This window comes from Rhineura floridana, chromosome 1 (assembly GCF_030035675.1).
Source record: "Rhineura floridana isolate rRhiFlo1 chromosome 1, rRhiFlo1.hap2, whole genome shotgun sequence".
Lineage (NCBI taxonomy): Eukaryota > Metazoa > Chordata > Lepidosauria > Squamata > Rhineuridae > Rhineura > Rhineura floridana.
In genome coordinates this window covers 57,287,699-57,310,645 of record NC_084480.1, presented here as the reverse complement: position 1 = coordinate 57,310,645, position 22,947 = coordinate 57,287,699, and the positions used below count along the sequence as shown (strand labels likewise).

The 22,947-nt window shown below is 38.0% G+C and overlaps 1 protein-coding gene across 16 annotated transcripts in view; it reads left to right on the top strand.

Moving 5' to 3' along the window:
- Window positions 1-22,947, top strand: part of MEF2C (myocyte enhancer factor 2C) — a 219,266-nt gene that overhangs the window by 85,937 nt on the left and 110,382 nt on the right. For 8 of the 16 annotated variants that reach the window (XM_061622149.1, XM_061622165.1, XM_061622130.1 and 5 more), the window contains one exon: window positions 5,148-5,337. In XM_061622149.1, coding sequence (XP_061478133.1) covers window positions 5,284-5,337 — 54 coding nt within the window. In that variant the 5' untranslated portion in view covers window positions 5,148-5,283. Of the gene's footprint in view, window positions 1-3,066; window positions 3,245-3,452; window positions 3,499-5,147; window positions 5,338-22,947 lie in introns of those variants that run through there. The other 8 variants (XM_061622103.1, XM_061622099.1, XM_061622089.1 and 5 more) reach the window with 5 other exon arrangements.

Sequence of the window (22,947 nt, the reverse complement as noted above, 5' to 3'; positions counted from 1 at the left end):
GTAAGTTCCATTGAAATCAGCGGGACTTCTGAATAAACATGAATAAGATCATGTTGCACAATTCCCTTCTTGGAGAAAGGGCAGAATATGTGTGTAACAATATACATTTAGTGCCACATCAAATCATAGATTAGAATGGACTTAAAATGGTCAGTACCCTTATTGCAAGCATTCTTTCTTACATCTGCAGATCTTGGATGTTAGATTGGGCACTACCTGCTTTAATCCATGGCCTTATAAAGACCAAACTTCCATCAAAACTTTCTTTGTATAATATTAACTAGACTTGCCTCTGTGTGTTGTCATATTGTTGATTCTTTTTTCCATCAGCGGAGCATTCTGTTTTAGGATCAAATGTACATGCAGCACTTTTTGAATGTCCCACTGAAAGGAATAGAAAGAAAGCCCCTTATTCAACTTTGAAAATGAAATAGATTTTTTTCACAGGACAATCCTGTAGATGTTTACTAAGAATGAAGTTCCATTGAGATCAATGGAGTGTGGGTTTAGGATTGCAATCCTGTATGAATTTACCTAGGAGTAAGTCTCATTGGGGATTACTTCTGCATAGACACATCTATAGGATTGCACAGCAATTCTCTGCCCATGCCAAAAACTTGAGGGGTTCCCCCCCAAAAATGTAAGAAGTAACTGCAGATATGTGCAATCCAGGCATGCTTGTTGCATTTTGTAATGAAGCTTACATCACTGTTACATATTCAAGGGGTTTTCCCTCTGGTTACCACCTTGTTTATAAATGAAATATTTAGACTGCTTTTTTTGATGCTGCTGCTGTGCCTCTTGCCCCTTGGGTGACTTGTTCAAAGGGCCCTCTGTCTGGGGTGTTGCAGCTGAACAGATTCAGAAAGTTCTGTTCAGAGAAGGAAGTAAAGAGTTTTGGTTCCCATTTTGCACTTCTGGAACAGTTTAAGGAAGGAAGCACCTTTACACCTTTTATTGTTCGTGGTTGCTGACATCATCTCCTTCCCTGACCACTCAGTGCGTGTTTCCTGCCATTCTGTCAAGATTCTTCTATGTTACTGAGTGGGAGAGAGAGAGAATGTGAGAGAGAGGGAGTGAAGAATGGGTGTCTGCAGTGCTGCATCTGCCCAATGGAACTCAAATCATTCTTCCCTCAACTATCTGTGCCTTTGGCAATCATAAAGTGAACAGAAGCCCGCCAAAATGAAGTTCCTCTTTTTAGTAAACAGTCTGATTTTTTTTTTTAATTTAAAATTTTTTGGGTTTCCAAAAAGGGAAAAATGCTGAAGGCTGTGATTTTGAAGAATGTAACATCTGAAGAATGTAGCATCTACATTTTTAAAAAGATGCTTTTGTTTACATGTAGCTCTGTCATTATCTTGGAAGGTTTCTTTAATGTGGACACTATTTTGACAGGGTTTCTGGAATAATTTTAACTTGTCATATAGCTAGTTTTGCCAGTGCACTTTTTTTTAGGGCAGTCTGGGGGTTTATGACGTTTTGCAGTTTTTCTAACACTTTTAATGTACGTACCTCAAAATAATGTTTCAATCTTTGTAACTGTCTCTTTTCAAAGTTCGAGAATCAGGTGGTGGAATCTCCTTTCCTCTTGGCACAGATCTTTAAGAAATGTTTGAAGAATTATGGCTCATAACTCGGATGCACGTTTCCATTTGTCCCATGATATATGTTAATTCCTTTGCTGTATGCTGTGCTATATCATTGGGAGGCTTGCCTATATATATGAAATAAGATGTATCCTCTATTCATGCATACATATGTAGTTGAACAAAAATGCATATGTGTGTGTGTGTTTCCCTGGGTGGATGGGTGATATTAGCAGGGATGGGGGAGAAATTTGATTCAGTTTGCATTTAAAATAAACTCTATCAAATTCACACTTTCCGAAACAATATGAAAATCAAGACAGCCATCCTTCGAAATTTGCACTTACCTGAAGTTTGCAGTGCAGTTTTCCAACAAAGTTTATGAAAATGCATATATTAGGGGAAAGTGTGCATAAAAACATATATTAGTGAATATAACATACAGAATGCATTCTATTAGAATATATTGCTTGCAAAAATGTGTACATTGGTCAAAACTGCAGATAAAAATGTGTTTATTAAGAGAAATTTGCACTAAAATGCTGAAGAATTTTCATGAGGATTTTTTTTAAAAAATCACAAATTACTGCAGAAATGTGGAGAACCGAATTTCAGACTAGAAAAATGAGAAACAGAGAGAACTGACAGATCTTTCCATCCCTAGGTAATTATAAAATAATGCAAGATGAGATAAATCATGAAAAAGTCACACTAATAGGGATTTGCCATTAAGCCAGAGGGTGGGAAATCCTATCAACCAAATTTTAACCAAACCGTTATCACCAGACTGCATCTTTCCTAATTGTAGAACTGAAGTATGTCTGTGCTGTGTTGTAAGAATATATATACATGTGTAAGAATATATATGCGGATGAAAACAGTTAACACACTATTTCTTGTTCCTCATATATATGAAACGACCACATAATATTTGGGATCAATTCTTCCTTTTTAAATTATGTGGGCTTCTCTCCCCCCCATCCCCCCCAACTTGTCCACAGATTGTTGATGCAATTAGGAACAATTATTCAAATTCTTCTCTTAATTTACAATGATGTGAATTTGGAGTTTGCTCGATGTATCCAGTGGGCTTACCCTAGATTTATGTCTGCTGGGTCCAAGAAGTGTTTTTGGGGCTATTTTAAGAATATTTTATGTAGCTGCTGAATACTTAACGTTCCTGACACTGGGCTGTTTATAAACTTCTTCCCCCCTCCCTTCTTTTTCTGAAAGCTCAGTATGAAATGTGGAACTGATAGTTGTGTGGGAGGGACTCACCATGCTGTTACTTCACCAGGGGCTCTGCATGCTCGTCCTAACAGACAAGAGTGTCAGCATTTAGTGATTTCCCTTCCCCCCTTTCCTATTCAGCTTCAGAATCTCGATCTGTAAAGCAGCGCTCATCCTGGCTAACTGTGTCACCACTTCTCTAATCTGTCCACTCTGACCTTCCACCCTCAACAGAATAAGAGCTTAGGGAGGCATAGGGCTGTAAGCTGATAGTGCCTCTGGCTCCACGTGAATGAAAGGAAGGGAAATTGTCCCATATGCATTTGCTGTGGATTAGTCTATTGGCTTACTGTTGTGAAGAAAGCCTGTTAGACTTTTTTGCGTCCTGCACATACATGGGAATTACCTGGCTTTTTATATTAGAGGTAAGTCTGACTATTGGTTGGGGGGGGGCAGTGAAGCTCCCAAGAAAACAGTCCAATCAAAAGGAAAACATTCAAAATGAACTTCTTGTCCTAGTCACCAGCAAATATCAGAGAATGCAGCATTTTCAAAATTGGCATAAATTGTATTTAAAGTACCTTAGTAAAGAGTCTGTTATAATTTAGTGTTTGCACTCATTCTGTGTTTCAGGAGTAAAATGAGCAGGTGGGCTTGTGTCAACTCAAACTGTATAAAAGTGAGTTAATTAACTGTTTTAAATGGGTAAAACTGTAGAAATGCACCATATTAAAATGGATTGATAGTTTAGCTCCTCCTCTTGCCTTATACTATAAAGTAATGATGTGAGTAGTGAATTTATTAGGACCTGGTGATGCAGAATAAAACTAACTTATGGCATCTAAAATTTGGAGTTCATGACAGAGTAATAACATTCTATATTTTTATTAAGATTCCAGAACACAGAATAGCTATAAAATAAATTGCTAGAAAGAAAGTGAACAGAAATTGAATATTAGGATAAGGATCAGCTTTTCCTGTTTGGTGTTCAGAATAGTGTTACAAAGCTTTTGGGAGAATTGATTGGGTTGGCTATAAGAGAACCACACTACAATTAACAGGGAAAGTTCACGTTGCACTGTCTCTTCAATTAAGAAATAATTTTATTATAGCAGAATGGTGTGAAAACAATTAGGCGCTAAAAATATAAATGTAATTTTTGATTTCCGTATGTGTGTTAAAATCTGCTCTTTATCCTATGCATGTCTACTCAGCAGTAAATCTTACTGAGTTCAGTAAATCTTATTGAGTACTCCCAGGTAAGCATGTATAGGATTGCAGCCTCAATTGACATTCATAATAAACATTAAGGAATACTAAGTGCTACAGGCAAGTCCTTGATTTAATCCATTTATACGTAACTGGCACATACCTTTCACTTCAACTTTTTGTATACCTATTCACCTTTTGATTTGTTTTTTTATGTAATGTTTTGCAACTGTTTTGAATTAATTCTCTGGTTTAATGATGTTTTTGTGGCAGAATCTTAGAAACACATTCTCATGTTTTTATGAGCTTTCTTTTGCAATTAAGACTCTGCGATGAGATTAGTTTTTTTTCCCCAATGTGTGGAGGAATGATGGATGCATGGACTATACTAACAACCACTCCAGTTGAAGATAGAATATATACAAATATATTTAAACTATAAAAACCAACAAAAACAAAAATCCACACTTCTCAATATGATGGAAGTAACGAGATATTTTTCTCTTTAACTATTTCATCTGCAGTCGTTCTTTCTTTGTAAAAAATGGAGTATAAGATTGAAGGATTTCGATTTGGCTGACATTTCCCATATATCAAATAGTACTTTAATAATGGTCTATCCTATTTGCATAATAAGAAACATTATCCCCTCTTCTGTTTTCCTTCAAAAATGAATTAGCTTGATTACTTAGCTTGCACAGGTATGGAAAGGTTCATTAACTCCCTGATTTGGGTAATTTTTCATATTTCCAAGGAAGTATTACAGAACAGAAAAATTTGCATCTATGAGAAGTATGAGAGCATGCATTTTAATTGTTCTAGTGATGTCTTAAAAGATTTCTTCAACACTTAACACCCTGAGCCTAAGATGTACATTACCAATTGAAACTAACAAGCCTTGCTCTGAATAACTGATTTTAGGATTAAGATGCCATAGGTATTGGGGGGGGGGAGTCCAGTTATCCAGTAATTACTCATGATTGCTAACCTTTCCTGACATTATTTAACAGATCTGCATGCTAATCCTAAACCAGTTGGTAAGATATGATAGTAATATTGTCCTTTAAAACAATTTTTGTCTGAATAATTCCTAACTCGTCGTTTATTTTGTGTGCTTAGCAGGAACCGATGCAGGGGTCTGTGAATTGAATCGTGTAAGTGCTGAAGAAGGAGTCTTGGTTTGAGGAAAGAGGAAGAAAAGAGAAGAAGAAAATACATAAGTGTAGGAACGAACGAGAGAAGAAAAACGGGGACTATGGGGAGAAAAAAGATTCAGATCACGAGGATTATGGATGAGCGTAATAGGCAGGTAGGTTGCAAATCTTGGCATTTGAGAGTTACATCATGGCATAAGTCAGATCTGTGCTTTTGGGTTAATTTTTATAAGGGCTAGAAGACATCACATCTGCATCATATACCACATGCTATATTTGGGAAACTTCAATATGTTTTCATGCATGTTACAGCATGTTTTACAAGTTGTTGGGTGGGTGTGCTTGTTTAAAAAAATCTCTGTCTAGGCTTGATATAACACAAGATCCTTCTGCTGAGAAGGTGTTTCAGTGACTTTAATAAAAGTTACAAAATTGACACCTGAATTGTTCTGTGGACTAGGATCCTTTTATCGGTTGTGAACTACTTTAGTTCTGAAACTAATTTAAGTTGGTAGTATTGCCAACTGCAATGTTAATATTTATTTTATAAACCAAAACAGCTAATGGTGGTATGTTGTGGACCTCATCAAACAAATGATGCTATTCTTGTCTGTATGCCCTCTGTCAAAATCTGTTATAGACTATCACTTTTTGTCATAAAATTTTCCGTCAGAATACCATGCAATTCTGAAAGACTAGCAATAAAACTGACACCTATATGGTAACCATAAGATGAAATTGCTTTTTCAGGATCTTAAGAAAGGTTTCAATTATTGTCATTTTAAATCCGAGAAGACCTTAATTGTAAAAAGATGTTTGCTTGGTCAAGCAAATGTACAGAACAAGAAATATATAGAAGTAATAATAATAAAAAACAAAGTAAGGATACAAAAAAAAGTGAGACAAGCAAACAAGCAATGCCAGTGTAATGTCTTGCCTATTCAAGAAGTGGTTTCTGTATATGAGCTATAATTATTTTTACAAACCTTCCCAGTATTATAGGATAGGTAATGATAAAGTTAAACTGTTGCATTTTCACTCAGTGTATTTATAGTGTAGAGATAACAGTAAAACATATTAATGCTTTACAGTTAAGACTTAAAAAGGCTCTGATCCAGAGAAAGTTTTGTGTGACAAGGTGTTGCTGACTACTAGCAACAGGCAGGTAATAGCTGTGTGAATGATCCCCAAGGGATCTACATTCCCCTTTTTTAACAGAACTATTGAGGAGGCATACTCCCATCTGCTCTGCACAGTGGTGATATCTGATTCTATGTACATTTTGATGCACATCCAATCCATTCCAGCTGTATGTTGGCCTCTGTGTGCACATTTCTCACTGGAAGCCATATGTATAGTCCTAACTCCCAGACACCCACTTGGGGGCTCCTTGCCTGTTTCATCTTGTTGTATTCTGGGATTTCAATCTAATAAGAGAATCTGTGGTTGGAAGCCAGCGCATGTGCACGGTCCCCCACTTGCTGATCAGGTGTGTGCCTCCTGTAGAAATAAAGTTAAGGTACAGACATATAATGCATTGTTATAAAATAATATCAAAAAATTAATATGTATATAAACAATCAATATAAAATCCTTATAAGTATTCTCATATAGTAATAAAAAGATGGCCAAAATATATGTAAAAAATCAGTGCCCAAACTCAGTGAAATACAAAATAGATAATATAATCAAGGCAATATCATTGTGGAAATAAAAGGCAACTTGTAAACAGTGGCCAATGTACATAAATCAGTGCCCATATAATGCACAATGTATACCATAGCCAGACGTGTTTCAACAGTTAGTCTTCTTCAGTGGCTGTCATGATGAGTATACATTTTGTATATTATATTCTAAGATATGAACTGGTGCGTGGGCTGTTCATTAGCTCAATTATTCATTTCCTTCTGTCAATCCGTTATAAAGAATATATTGAGAATTTTACCAACATGTTTACAAGTTGCCTTTTATTTCCACATTGATATTGCCTTGATTATATTATATATTTTGTATTTCATTGAGTTTGGGCACTGATTTTTTACATATATTTTGGCCATCTTTTTATTACTATATGAGAATACTTATAAGGATTTTATATTGATTGTTTATATACATATTAAATTTTTGATATTATTTTATAACAATGCATTCTATGTCTGTACCTTAACTTTGTTTTGGAGCACTGTTTTTGCGTTCAGGTAGATTTTAACTTCACAGTCCTTGTTCCTCCTGTAGAAATAACCTAATGTAGAAATAATTTATTGTTCTAATTTTTAAGCGAGTCTTGTGTGAAATTTAAAATGCTGCAGTGCAGGCATAACTTGCCCTCTTCATGGCAGAAAATCAAGTTTCAAATAAAGCAAACAATGATAACACTTATGATTGATGCATTCTGAGTTTTCCCTCTAGGTTACTTATTGCTCTGGGCCATGCCAGAAAGCAGAAATTCTGTCAATACCAAACCACCATATTTGGTTTAATTGTTTATAGCTTGGAATTTAAATTAAAAACAAAACAGTAAGTAGCATTCAGCATTTGGACATTGGTAGTTTTTGTCTTGAGCATATTTCCAGTTAGTGTGAAAGAGTGCCTAAATTAATTTAAAGAGAGGGATTGATTTTTTCAAAAAAGCATACTTTAATTTTAGCATTCCATTTAAAATGTGCACAATAGTTTCAACAATATTGCTTTATTCAAGTGTTATTTTAACAAGAAATAGGAATATCTTATATACCAGAATATGAATGTCCATGGGCCTGTTCCAGCCAAAGAAGCACATTCATAGATGTCAGCGTGAAATATTTACCTCACTCCTATTAAATCAGTGGGACTTAAAAGGATATTAACTTTGGTTGGATTGTGCCCTGTATTAGAGGTGAGCAGACTTCAAGCTTCTGGGATCTATTTTGTTTTTTTTAAACAGAACTTGAAGATCTGCCAAGCACAATTCATGCACTTAGAATCAAAGAATTTTGAGCCTCAGAATTTGTTTTGAGCTCACAGTCTTTAAAAAATAAATAAATCCACTTTTGGTTATCTCCCAACCTCCTCTGGCTTTCTTCATTTCAGTAGTATTGGGAGCCAGAAATCCTTACAGATCTACTTCGAATCACTTGGAGATCTACCAGTAGATTTCAATCTACCTTTTGCACAGTCCAGCAGCATTGCTATTGCATAGATTTTATTTTTACTTTCTGGCTGCCATATGGTTTATCTCAATCAGGAATGAGAAACCTGTTGGACTCCAGCTCCAGCCAGCATGACCAATAGTCAGAGATGATTGGAGTTGTAGGCCAGCAACATCTAGAGGGACACAGAGAAGCCACTCCTGATCATATTCTTTGTTTAAATTAGAATTTCTGCTCTGTGTCTTCATGGCCATAGATGGATGAGCGGATGAATTCCTGTTGACTGGTTTGGCTTTGCAAGGTGGCTAAATTTGCACAAGATATTCATATTGTGCAGATACATGTTACAACCAGAAGAAGGAGAATATTCTTTCCCTTGGCCTGCAAAATAAGTCTTGTTTTATTCCTACATCATGAAGATACCACCTGTTTCTTTAACTACATTTCTGCTTCAGTCCAGCCAAACACAAGAGGGCAACGTTGGAAGCCAGTGTCCAGCAACTCATGAAACTTGTTAAAAATCACAGCATTAAAACAGAGTAATTTCCCTTGGGTTTTATGCAACTCTGTTTTATCTTTGGCTTAGCTGTGTTAGGAAGGGATTTCAGATGCATCTCAGTTGGACCATTACTGGAGTCTAGTGAATTAAAATACAAATCAGTGTATATTTATGTGATAATTTTTAGGAGAGTGACTTTGTAGTTTGTTGCTGTAAAAAGCAGAAGGTCCTGTGGCAGCTTAAAGATGAACACATTTATTGTAGCATGAGCTTTTATGGAGAAGAGCTTTCCCACAATGAAGTGAGGCTTTGACCCAAAACCTAGCCCTGAAACAAACTCTGATGCCGATTCTGTCCACACATATATATTGACAACAATATTAACATAGGACTGAACAATATAAATTACACTACCAAATGTTTATGTTACGGCCATAGTGATTTTAGTTGATTAGCAGAGCAATCCTATGGTGGAGAATCCAGGATGGGAGCAACCATCATATCCAACACTCACTGCAGCCAGAACAGATTGGGGAGAGGGGGAGCTTTTTTCCCATTGTACCCCTTTCCCCTCTTCCATTGACTCCAATGGAAGAAATTTACTTTGCCAGCTCTAGGGCAGGTATAGCTCTGAGCCCATTTTGGGGGTACAGAGCTTTCCACTGCCACATCAGGAGACCTCTGGCAGTGGGCCTTTCTCTCCACTAGTAGAAAAAATTATCTGCAGCATCCTATGGCTCCTCAGCTGCCTTTCTGGGGAACATAGGATTGTTCCAAACTTTGTTAGATTGATCCATTAAAATGTTTTAACTGACTGAAAATAAAGAATCGGGCAGCAGGATTTCCCCTCTCCATAAACCTGTGGGTGGCAGCTGTCATTTGAGGCATTGCCCCATCTCTCCTACACATGTAACGATGCATCTTCAAATATGAGGTCTGATGCAAAACATATATGTATCATCTAAAAAGAAGGAATATTTATTCATAAGGAAACCTACCAAGATTTGATGCACTAGTAAACTTATTAAAAACTATATGGTTAATCAATGAAGATTTCTTTTAGTTGACAGCCTTAATTCATATATCTGTATATCCTCCATCATCTACCATTGATGCCTTTCTATGGTTTGAATGTGGCAAACTGTCTCTGTATAATAAATAAATAAATAAATTGACTTAATAGATACAGATTGGACATTAGAAATGGCCATCCAGAGAAACTAATGGATAAAAATGTCAGTTTCCCATGGCATTCCATTTTTGACCTAAAGAATCCTATACTCATGCAAAAATGTTTACGAAGCAAATAGGGTGTGCTAAATTGGAATTCATTAACATATTTGACACACTTTCCTCTGGTTTGAATCATGAACTGGATCGGTTAAGTCATTACCAACGGAAATGATCTCATATGTGCTGTCTCATGAAAACTGAGCACAAGCCTGCAAGAGTTGGGTGTGTGTGAAACCATCTTCATCTGTGGGCTTCTTAAAGCCTTGAATGCCAATTATGTCAACTGATTGATTGATAGTATCTCTGCATCAATTGTGTGCTTATTTTTAATCTCATTTTATAAATGCACACATGAATGACTCATCGTTTTCACTGTCCGTGTATCAAATGATATAGGCTCTTTCCCATGAAAACTAATGCCACAATTCATTTATTAGTCTTTCAGGTGTTGCAGGACTCTTTGTTGTTAATTTAGCAGAAGATACTGTAAGCTTGTGTTGGCGCTTTTTTTTTTTAATTATTTCACCTTCAGAAAATCTTCAGTAAAGTTGATTGACAATTTTGGCAATTATTTTCTGTCTAAAATAGGAGTTTGGGAAGTAAAAAATATCAATAGCATTTAATTGTGAAGTTCACACTGCGAGTCTTAAAAATATGAACTAACCATTGATTCTTATGTCTATTATTTGTATTATTTTCTTCCTGATAACTGTGAATAGAATGTCCTACTTTTGAGAACAACTTCTGGTCATTTCTCAAAACAGGCGTACAACATTTGTATGTCAACCTTAAACACATTTTCTCAGAAAAGTCCAATTAATTTCATTGGGAATTACATGAAGCGATGTTTGGTTTGATTGTCTGGGATCCCACTTTGATTGTCTCATATGTTAATTTAACTCAAAGTGTTCTCTCTCTGCGTGTGTGTGTGTGTGTGTGTGTGTGTGTGTGTTAACAGTTTTTGAAGGCAGACGCTAGATTAGCTGATTATGAATATCACGGCTGTAGAGTGTTTGTACTGCTAAATTATATTGGAGCACAAGTAAGAATGAACTAGCTTCAAATGATTTATTTAGATCACATTGCTTTTATTTTTTTAGTATGAACACGCAAAGTAAAAAGCAGACCGAGTTAGTGTGTTGTCAAAAACTAGAGCAAACACAGGCAAAAAAACCCTGATCAATTCTAAGATTCATTTGGGAGGCCCTGAGGGAGTAAGAGCTGGAGGTGGGAAGCAAAATTAAAGTCATTGTGTGGAGGAAGAAGTTGCACTCTTCCTGTTTTGACAGGAAATGGAGACAAATGTGCTTCCTGACCATTTGCTCAGTAAGGAATGAAATATTTGCTGACCTTTACCTCATGAACATTTTAGCTTTGTTTTAACTAGTAAACATGTTTTCACCCCAAACATTTATTTGTGTTTGCCAAAAAGCCTGAGTATTATGTGGCTGAAATGCCACCCTCATTGTTTATTACTGTGAATCATACAAACTAATTTGTAGTGTGTGTGTAACCTTAGGCAGGGTGAATTTTACTGCAAATGAAATGTTTTCCTTTGAACTTAATGTCGTACAGTTCTCTGAGGGGCAATTTCATACATTCTTCCAGGGCTCCCAATTCATATTCAATCCAGGAGCTATTTTTGACCATCTAACTTTCCATGCATATAAAATTGCCAGTTGACAGCATGTGTTGGAATGTTGCAAGTTGTACTGCAAAGATAGGGAGTGAAATAATATGAGATACCAGCCTTGAATATTCCTATCATGCAGTGCAGAACCATAAAATGTAGCTGCTGTTGTGTTTTGTGCTCATCTAGCCAACATGCACAAACAGAGAAAGAGAGAGAGAGAGAGATTTTAGAATATGGGAAAACAAGAGATAATGAAATACTACTGAACCTTTTAATTTCTGAGTTTTTAGAACACCTGTTAATTAACATACCTGCGAGCTATCTTTCCTCCTGTTACTCTTGAAGTCAAGTGTCATAACAGAGATCAGCAATACTGTATTGGAAAATTTAGGACATGTACAGTTTTTTTTTTATTGAGGGGAGGGTACAATTTGAACAGTTTAGTTAACTCTGTTCTATTGTTAGTTTGCTACTATTCTAACAAAAGAAAGAGAAAAGGAAGACTTTTTGTAATTTAACCATGATGTTCTAGAATGCTCTGCTTTATTACATCTTCTCTCCCATAATCTGGCATATTTAGATTTAAACCATTCATATCCATTGAAGTCAGTGATACTAAATCAGTGTACATCTTAATACTTAAACTCAACTGACTTGTCAATTGGCCTGGGGGTGGGGTATATGATATATTACAGTCACAGCTTTAGTGAATCTTTCTTTCAGCAAGTTCTGGATCAGCATGCTTTTATCAAGGACAATGGTTCTCTTCGCAGTCTCTCTCAGTGCTGTCTTGTCCCCATAAATTATGTAGAAGGATTATGAGAACACGGCAGCAGGCTGATGAAGTGTCCCTGGCTGCTCTTTTTAAAGATCCTTTCATTTAATGGGTCCTGCCCAGTCATTACACAAAGGGGGATTTGTCAAGGGAGAATCCTTCAGTGATGCTTCAGCCTATCATTGCTGCTGAATATAATCATGAAGTTAGTTGCAAGAGAGCCTTTGTTAAAACATGGTTTGAACACACACACAGAAATGCAGATTTAGAAATCTTATTACTATGGAAGGTTTGTACAGCTTTTTATGAAAGCTAATTATAATTAACTGCTTTGGACGCTTTTCTAGCAAACACATGCAGAAATGTGATATCCTGGAATAAAGAGACTTTCTGGGTGGGGGAAAAGGAAATATATAAGGATAGAAATAAACAGTTGAATCCAGACTTACTTAGTCAAACTCAGTTAGGTCTTATTGAAATCAATGTGTAAAGTCTGTCTTCATGATCAGCTTACTTCCCACTGATTTCAGTGGGAACTTCGTGCAAGAAACTGAGTCTACAATTTAACCCCACTTACATGGGAGTAACCCCCAGTGAATTCACTAGGACTTACTTCTGAGTAGACATGGTTAGGATTGTGCTGTTAGTCTGGATCTAACCCCCAATGCCAAGCAATGTTAAATCTGTCCTTCCACGTCTCTTGTAATGTGTCAGAAATTATTTTAAAATGAGGAAACTTTATTTAAATATTAAAGAACTAGGCAAATATAATTACTTCATATGCAATGTAGGTTTATATCTCTGTATAAATGCCATGGTATATGGGCTGTAGTTTGTATGGTGAAACAGGATTAAAAGGTCACAGTAAGTCCCTTCTGCCTCCACACCCTTGGTGGACATCAACACTGTTATTATGGGATGATCAAAATTATTCAGGCAGTTTACTAAACAGAGAGACAGGAATAGTCTGGGGAGTGGGACAATGGGACAGTGACAACAACAACTACAAGAGTAGATGACGCAGTGGGTAGATTTGTGGCTTTTACCTTTCACCAGTAATTTTTGCTCTGACACTGAGCCATTTACAGCTAGGAGTGGCACAATATGTCAGCTATAATTTTAGAAAAACATAAACAATGGCCAAGTGTTGTTCCTTTTTTGCTACCACAAATTGTTGGGATGGCTTCTAGGTAGAAGGAGTCAAATTTGTTAAGTTTTATAAAGTTACATTATATGTGAGAGAACCTGCCTGCAAAACAGGCAAACTTTATTCACTAAAAAGCAAAATGCAACTTGATCTCTGTCTCCAGTTATCATACACATAGGGTCATTCTGCAGTTTGTGTACAGATTTATATTTCAACAAGCTCTGGTCCTGTTCACTTTCACTAAGGCCATCTTCCACTAGTACTATTTAAAGGACCCATATTCCACTGATGCTATTTAAGATCTAAGGACTCATTCATGACCACTTGAGCCTATGCTTGCCTGCGCTAGCGTTTGCTAATGCAGCCCCAGGTGGAGCCAGGAATATAAAAGGTACACACCGTGTGCTGAGCTAAGACAAACTGGATTTTTGCATGTCATCTCAACGGGTTAAAAAGCTAGGGTTCCAATACCTATGAAAAGTTTGTCTGTACTTGGTCCAGTGTGTAATGGATTTTGGGGGAGGGGGCTATTTAATTTTATTTATTTAATATTTTTATATCTCGCCTTTCCTCCATTCTGGAGTACAGGGCAGCTGACAACACAAATTCAGTGAAACAGCCATATAAAAGAGATGGGGAAACCAGCATTAAAATCACAAAATTGCAATAAAATGCAGTAAAGCAACAGTCATAAATATCTGTAAGATCACACTGGGAAAACAATATACTTCATGAGCTAAATGCCTGGTCAAGTCAGAATATCTTCAGTCTTTGTTTGACATTTTCAAATGTGGGGGCAGACCGAATGTCAACTGGGAGTTCCATAAATGGATCACCACCAGTGGTGTGGTACTACTCAGCATGATACTTGTTTTGGTTGGTTGCTGCTACCTCCCTCGATACAGCAGATTGGCTGACATGCGAAACTAGTATAACTGCACTAACCCCATGGAGCACATTTAATTTATTTCTTTTATTTTTTCACAAAATGTATATAGTGCTTGACTATAAGAAAACTTGTAAGCAGTTCATGATCAACTTGGCTTGTGGCAGGCTGGTACCACAAGTAAGAAATAACCTTTTTAATAAACATGTGAATGATCTCTTTGTTGATCAGAGTCTGGAAGAGTGGTTTTTACAGACAGTGTTGGTTCCAGGTTTTCATGTGCAGCTGGGCAATATGTCTTCAGTAAGGTCCCCTCTCTCACTGTGACCGCCTGTCCTCAGTGGAACTCTCTCCCTCACCTCCATTGTCACCATCTTTGGTTCCTTGCCATTGCTATGACTTGCTTTCTAGCTGTCCTTCCCATTACCACATCATTCACTTGCTTACACCTTCTTGGCCAGAAATAGAGAGCTCAGTCAGTGAACAAACAGGTGGCAATGGTGAGGAAGAGATGTAGCAGGTCCAGCAGGCTTATAATGGTGGGCCTCCTGTTAGCGTGTGGACATTGGCAGATGCCCAGCCATGCCAACTCCCTGACAGCAGCCCTGTTTACAGCCTGTGAAGCATGAAGAACCCTCAATGAGCTCTCTCGTTCTTGCTCCTGTTATGTTTATTTTATTCTTCATTTGCATATCCCATGCTGAATTTCCAGCCAGAAATTGGATCTAGACACACAAAATGCTTATGCTATTCTAGTTCACTGTTGTTGATTTGTAGGCCGTACACTAAAAATATTCTCATTTTCCCCCTCTCCCTAATATCTGAAGCGGACAAATGTTTTGCCAAGTCCCCCCCCCCCATACAGGTATTTTGAAAGAAGCAGAACTGTTTTGCTATATTGCTTCAACTTTCCAATCTAGGGTATATATTCTGCATATGAGTTTTTCCCAATATATAAAATGTACACTATTTAGGGGTGTTAGAGACTTGTGGTACAGTATTCTGGAGCTGGAGTACAATGTCTTGTCCAGGGACCTAGGTGTGCCCCCTGCCCTTCTAGACCTTTTCATATCCACATTATAGAGACTGAGGATTGGTCCAGGTGAAGGAAAGGATATCTACACAATTAAATATTAAATTAAATATTAAATATTGTGCACAATGGCATCACCAATTAATATACTGAGGAAGTTTGAAAAAGACTGAATTAAATGGAAAGTTGGACTGACACTTCGTAGGTTAAACAGTATATCCATCTGTATGTAGACCAGCAAAATAAAACTTCTGGATTTGCTCTGAACTTGAAGGACAGGTATCAAGAGATGATCAAGCAAGTCTGAAGTTGAATGTTGGACAGACAAAAGAAAGTATTACTTCACACTGTGTATAGTTAAACTACAGAATTTACTCCCACAAGAGGCAATGATGGCCACCAACTTGGATGCCTTTAAAAGAAGATTAGACAGATTCATGGAGGAAAAGGCTATCACTGGCTATTGATGGCTGTGCTGTGTCTACATAGTCGGAGGCAGTATGCTTCTGAATACCAGTTGTGAATACCTCTTGTGCTGAGGTCCTGCTCGCGGGCTTCCCATAGGCACCTGGTTGGCCACTATGAGAACAGGATGCTGGACTAGATAGGCCACTGCTTGATCCAGCCGGCTCTTAGATTCTTTAGTTTATTTGGGTAGTCACTAACCTGATTTTCAGCTACAACTGGTAAAGTGACAGGAACTGGAGTTAAAAAGTCACTTGCTATATGTAACAGCACCAAAGCCAGTGTTAAAAAAAAAAAACTTTAGGAGGGGGAAATCTTGAGCCAAGAAGCAGTGCTTGGAGATGGAGGTGGAGAATGTTAAACTTTTGCAATTTCTCCAAATTCTTCTCCCCAAGCTGCTGTTTCCTTTCGGGTTTCCTACTGTGTATTTGCAAAGCAGAAGAAAAAGTGTTGGGGGGGATTTGATGAAGACAAGTGACAGGTGGGGAGAAATTTAAGTCCCACCACCGCTATTGCTTCTTGCCTACAAATTCCTCCTTCTGAAGCTACTTTTTTAAAAAAAAACCCACCAGCTGTGTAATACATAGTTGGCTCTTCAATTAGGAGATTTACATTATTTGCTTCATGCCATTTCAGTAGCTTTATTTAAAGACCAAGGGTGAGTTTTCATCTACTTACAGTCTGATGCAATGATGTATTACAGCTGATTGCTGTCATGTGAACCCATTCAGAGAGTTTTGAATGTTAGTGGACTGTGAAGTTTTAGTTGTCTTTCCTATTTCTCAGAGCCTGGTACCATAGTAGGCCAAATTTCTCTCTTAGGAAAGACTCAGTTGAAACTTAGTGATGCTTTATATGGTGGCTGCTTAGCATCCGATTTGCTTTCCAAGTAAGAACTGGTTTACACATTACCTTATTCTTGTATAGCAGGGGATTTCCACCAGATGATTATCCTCCTCCTTGCTGTAACATCTTGTCGCTACTTGGATCCTCCAGCTTCATGGAGAGTTTTCATGCCAGTCCCAGATGTTGTTAGAAGCCTCTCTTCCTTGTGCAGAAATTCTCCACAGAGCCCTGAGGAGCCATGTGGCAAACCACACTAGACAGTACAACTGTTGCTGTGGCAGTCAACACATGGAAGACTTCAGCCTTGTGTATAAAGCAATGTGTAGACTGACATTAATTCTGAGTTGTGGAAAAACAAAGTGCTTCCCTTCCATCTCCTTTAAAATAGTCTGTCCTATGACTATGAGCATACTTTTAATTTGAAGCTTATTTTAGGATCATTGGAAGCTGCCTCATACCGAGTCAAACCAATGGTCCATCTAGCTGAGTATTGCCCATACTAATGAACAGCAGCTCTACAGGATTTCAGACAGAGGTAATTGCCAGCCCTATCTGGAGATGCAGAGGATTGAACCTGAGACATTCTGAATTCAAAGCAGATGTTCTGCCGCTGAGCTATGGCCCTCCCATTGCTGGTCCATGCACTGAGAGGCAACATCTAACCATCATGTTGCTACAGAGTCACCTACAGATCTGGAGAGCCATTCCAATAGTCTTCAGTGTTGGTGTGATATAGATGTGTGCATTTTCTTGGCAGCATGGAGATTCTTCTGGGAAATCCAATGCTCACAGTGGATGGGAAGGGCATTTTTGGAAGGCACTATTGGGGCATTGGAATGTTCTAGTGCACAAGATATGAAGCAGCAGAATGATGCTTCAGGAACAGTGGCCAGAACTGATTGGCAATTGAGGGAGGCAGAAAAGTTAATTAAGAAATAGGATGGAAAACAGCAAGTATGCATAGGATCAGTATTGGGACCTGTGGTTTTTAACTTGTTCATAAACGATCTAGAGTTGGGGTGAGCAGTGAAGTGGCCAAGTTTGTTGATGATACTAAATTGTTCAGGGTCGTTAAAACAAAAAGGGATTGCAAGAAGGACCTTTTCAAACTGAGTGAATGGGCAGTAAAATTGCAAAGGCAGTTCAGTGTAAAAGAAAGTGTAAAGTTATGCATATCGGATCAAAAACCTTAATTTCACATGTATGCTTATGGGGACTGAACTGGCAGTGACTGACCAGGAACGAGACCTTGGGATCCTTGTGGTTAGTTCAATGAAGATGTTGACCCAGTGTGTGGTAGCTATTAAAAAAGGCAAATTCCATGGTATGGATTATTAGGAAAGGTACTGAAAATAAAACTGCTGTTATCATAACTTTATATAAATATATGGTGCAGCCACATTTGGAATACTGTATACAGCTCTGGTCACTTCACCTCAAAAAGGATATTGTAGAGTTGGAAAATGTTCAAAAGAAAAGCAACTAAGATGATCAGGGGGATGGAGTGACTACCCTATCAGGAAAGGTTGCAGCATTTGGAGTTTTTTAGTTTAGAGCAGTGTTTCCCAAACTTTCAACATGCGCGTACCCCCTTTGAGACATTGATTTTACCGGTGTACCCAACTTTCACAAAAATAATTAGGAGAGGGGTAAGGTATTATAACACATTTGTAATTCCTATAATTTTATATGAAATGTTTGTAAAAAAAATAAATACAAAGTAAGTAATAAACATTTTAATAATAGAAACAATATTTATATAACAAAAATATATATTCAAAAATATAGAAATAATTCATATACTAATAATTAAAATAACTATTATTAAAAAAAAACATTCTGGAAATAAAGAGTGTATATCTCGGGAACCAGACTGCCTAGAAACTTAGTGTTTTTTTAAAATTGAAGCTGAGAGTCCAGAGGTTAAGGTAAATTAGCTGGAGACCTGGAGGGGATCCCCCAAAGCCAAAAATTCCAGCCGAAAATCATGCAGCGGGTTTACAGAGGCAGCGCTTGCCTGGGCTGGAGGTTTGAATCTCCTGCTCTTTGGCTGCAGAGCGGTTTCCCCCCCATCCTGCCTGGGAAGCACGCAGCCCAAGAGCAGGCAGGGGGTTCAAACCTCCCACCTAAAATTCACAGCTGATGAGCTGGCAGGGCAGGCAGGATGGGGGAAAAAAACCATTTTTCTCTTAAAAGGACACACACACACGTTTTTTGCTGCTAAAACCCAATGATAAAGTACAAAAAAAAACCATTCAGCCGTGTACCCCTTGAAACCCTTTTGCGTACCACCAGGGGTACGCGTACCACACTTTGGGAAACACTGGTTTAGAGAAAAGCAAGTTAGCAGTGACATGACAGAAGTGTATAAAATTATGCATGGCATGGAGAAAGGGATAAGGCTCTAAAACAAGACTGACTTTGCAAGTATGGCATCTCCCATTAAGTTGCAGTGATGGAAAGACCATACCCCATTTGCATCTTCTATCCCTGATTCATTCATTCACACTCTCTCTCTCTCCCCCTCTCCCCCTCTCCCCCTCTCCCCCTCTCCCCCTCTCCCCCTCTCCCCCTCTCCCCCTCTCCCCCTCTCCCCCTCTCCCCCTCTCTCCCTCTCTCCCTCCCTCTCTCTCTCTCTCTCTCTCTCTCTCTCTCTCTCTCTCTCTCTCTCTCTCTCTCACACACACACACACACACACACACACACACACACACACACACACACACACACACACACACACACACACACACAGAGAGAGAGAGAGAGAGAGAGAGATACCACAAACCCAATCAAATAGGAAAATAAACACACTTGTTCTGACATAGGCATATAAAACAAAATTGCTCCTGTCAGCAGTTTCCAAATCTCAAGAAAGGCTACACACCTACAATGCAGCCAAATCAAGCTTAAGCCTGACCCTTTTTACATCCCCCTCACCTTGCCACCTGTCTGGCTCTGTGCAGATGAAGGCGGTGCAGGAAAAAGAGCTGGGTTAGAGTTGTGGATTGTCTGTGTTGCTTTCAGTTGTCCTCTGGGGTGGGAATGGTCTTACTTAGGCACAGAGAAAGAAAGGCGAATATGCAGCAACTCCACAGCTTTACTCTGCTGCCCACGAAAAAGTCAGCACGTATGATAGCTGCCATTATCTTAGCTTGGTTCTCTCCAGCATTCGTTCCTGGGAAGCTAGAGTCAGCTGCTTCAACTATAAATCTGTTTTCCACCAGCACCAGCACCAGCACTCCTGACTCACAGTTTTAGCTTCCTTCTTGGGAGTCTCCAGGAAGAAGATTAAATCTTAGAGTAAGAAGCAATGGAGGTAAACTCTCACTATCTGAATCTTTCCCCCCTTTCTAACATTTAAACCACCCCCTTCTCCCCTGTCATGTTCTTCAGCTCTCCGTAAATTTTGTAGTTTAATAAAGGTATAATACACAGATGTTGAAAACACTTGGGAAATAGGGCGATGACTTGTACTGGAGACAGACGTTAGAAAGAGTGCTGCTATGCTCCTTCCTCTTTTCCATTAGGTATGGTGCCACTTTTGAAATCCCATGCTGTGCCTTTGGAATTTCAGGCTGTGAACCTCAGGTGACCTGGCTACCCTGCCTGCTAAACTGTTTTCTGAAGATCAGATTGCACTATGTTGTCTGAAGATGCTCTTTGGCTATTTAGAGAGCTTCTTTGTGGATGCCCTTAAGAAGAGTCGCATTGCAGAAATATATTTATATATACAAGGGCTGTATCACCAGCTGCCCTCCAGTTTCTTGAATGATTTCTTCCCCTGTGAAAGAGGATTCTATTTTTCTGTTTCATTCCCACGACACTTTAGCATTCAGGTGCGTGGTTGAGCTCACTTTATTGTTTCAAGGTGGCTGTGGATAGTGTGTTTTTTCTTCTTCTTTTCATTAAGCACTTCTCTAGCATTCTGCAGCCACCCTAGCTACTGGCCTTCCTAATCTGGGGGGGGAAAACCCACCATGGGAGGAGTTATGTCATGTCTCCTGGGGTTTAATTGAAGCATGAAAACAGAGATTTTTTTACCTTTAATTAAAAAAAAATACGCAGATTGCTTTAAAAGCTTCATTTAAAGAAATAACAACAAATAGCTGCCACAGATAGCCTCTCCACCTTCCTGTGCCTACAGGAAAGCTTAGCTAAGGATGTCATGGAGTTTTCAGGAAGTGCAGGCACCCAGAAAGGCTGCAGACTGCAGACCACTGGAGAGATTATTTGTACAACGAAAAAAGGGACACTCACAGAACACCCCTTGGCAATTTTGAAAGTAAGGTAAATACAACAAAACCTTCCACCCCACCCTTTTGATAATTGACATAAGTAATTTCTTTTTTCATTGATTGATAGAGAATAGTAGAAAAAAATGCAGGAGACATTTTCAGCACAGCATTATTATATACATAGACCTTATCCATCCTATGTGCAGAAACTACATATAGTGTACTTCCCATCCAGTTAGCAAGACCTAGTTAGATGAGTTTACTCCTCAGGGATCTAATGCACAGGAAAAAAATGCCATTTCACTATTTTGTTTAAGCACCAACATGCCTAAGTCTTTATCTATAGATATGGATCAGTCACTGTGCAGTTTATATATAGTTGTCTGTTGTACTAAGTGGTGTGAACAAATCTTGCAGAAAATTTACTCAAAGCAGGTGGATATTATAGGGCCAGGATAGCCAACTTGGTGCCCCCAGATGTGGTTGAACTTGCTGGCATGCCCAGTGGTCAGGAATGATGAGAGTTGTAGTCCAATAACGTCTGGAGAGCAACACGTTTGCTAACACTGTTACAGTCCGACCAGTCAAAACTTATTTCATGACCACAGAGTCACGTTCTTGGAAATCAAGATGTCATGCACTGAGACAAAGAGATGACACGTTTTAATAATTTATGAAGAAGAAATAAATATTTTTTACAAAAATATTTTAATCCTTTCCTACTCAGCAAACTTTTGTCAAACTAAAGCTCATATCTGCCATCTCAATCAGTGCTAATCAGCTAATTTTAATTAGCGGAATAGCTACTTTAACAGACTGGAGACAAATTATACAACTTTTAAAAACATATAATACTGATTTTTTAATTTATATTGTTAATGTGCATTCAAAAGTTCACATACTTTTGTTTTTAAAGTATGAATAATGGAAAAAGAAATTCATTCTTAAATGCCTTTCAAGATGTCTCTAATAATTTCTGAAGTCCTTGAAGTTTCAACAGTTACTAAAAGAATAGATTCATTTGTATGACAAGTTATTGTAAAAGTATGAGATATTAATGATTTATGATGATTTTAAGTTAAGTGCAAAAATGTCTTAAGTTTTTAACTGTTAATGAGTGGCATATTTAAAAAGAGTGGTGAAATTTCTCTTTCACTTTAGAAACAGTGATGCATAAAAACAGTTTTATCTCTCGGTGAACAATGGTAGCATCATATAATACATTTGGAAAAGATGAATAAATTAAGATTACATTTTAAAGGGAAAAATTAAATGAAACGTTTATTCATTTCATCATTTTAATTGTGATGAAAAGAAACAATTTGCAATGGTCTGCAACACGTCTTGTGAAATTTAATATGTGCTATGTAGTACATTTATGTGGTCTCCCTAAATGTTCAGGAGCACCTAACTGTAAACACAAACAGTAGCCTTAAAGATATTTCTGTCCCAAAGTATACTTTGATGGTGAGAAGCTGTAAATTGGTTTCTGTGCAACAGAAACCATACTGTATGCAGACACCCCTCCTCCAGTACTGTGGTCTGCAAGTCTGATTGAAAATAGCTTTAGATGCAGAACAGTATGTGTTCATGCATCCTATTCGTTCCATGTCCTGGGCTGTACTCACGTCACTTGAAAAATGTATTGCCGTTTCATGTGAAGCAGAGAGAGTCTTAAAACAGCATTAAGTAGTCTATTGGGTTCAAAGTTACCGGATTCGATAGATTCAAAATAGTGGTTTGCCTCCCTTCCCTCCGCACACACTTAAGTATTTGATCAGTTCTAGTGGGAAAAGTCAGTTTGGCTTCATGAGTTCAGGTACTTTGTCAAGATCATTTAGTGAACCATTTAAAGCACACTTTAGTGTCCACATATTACATTCA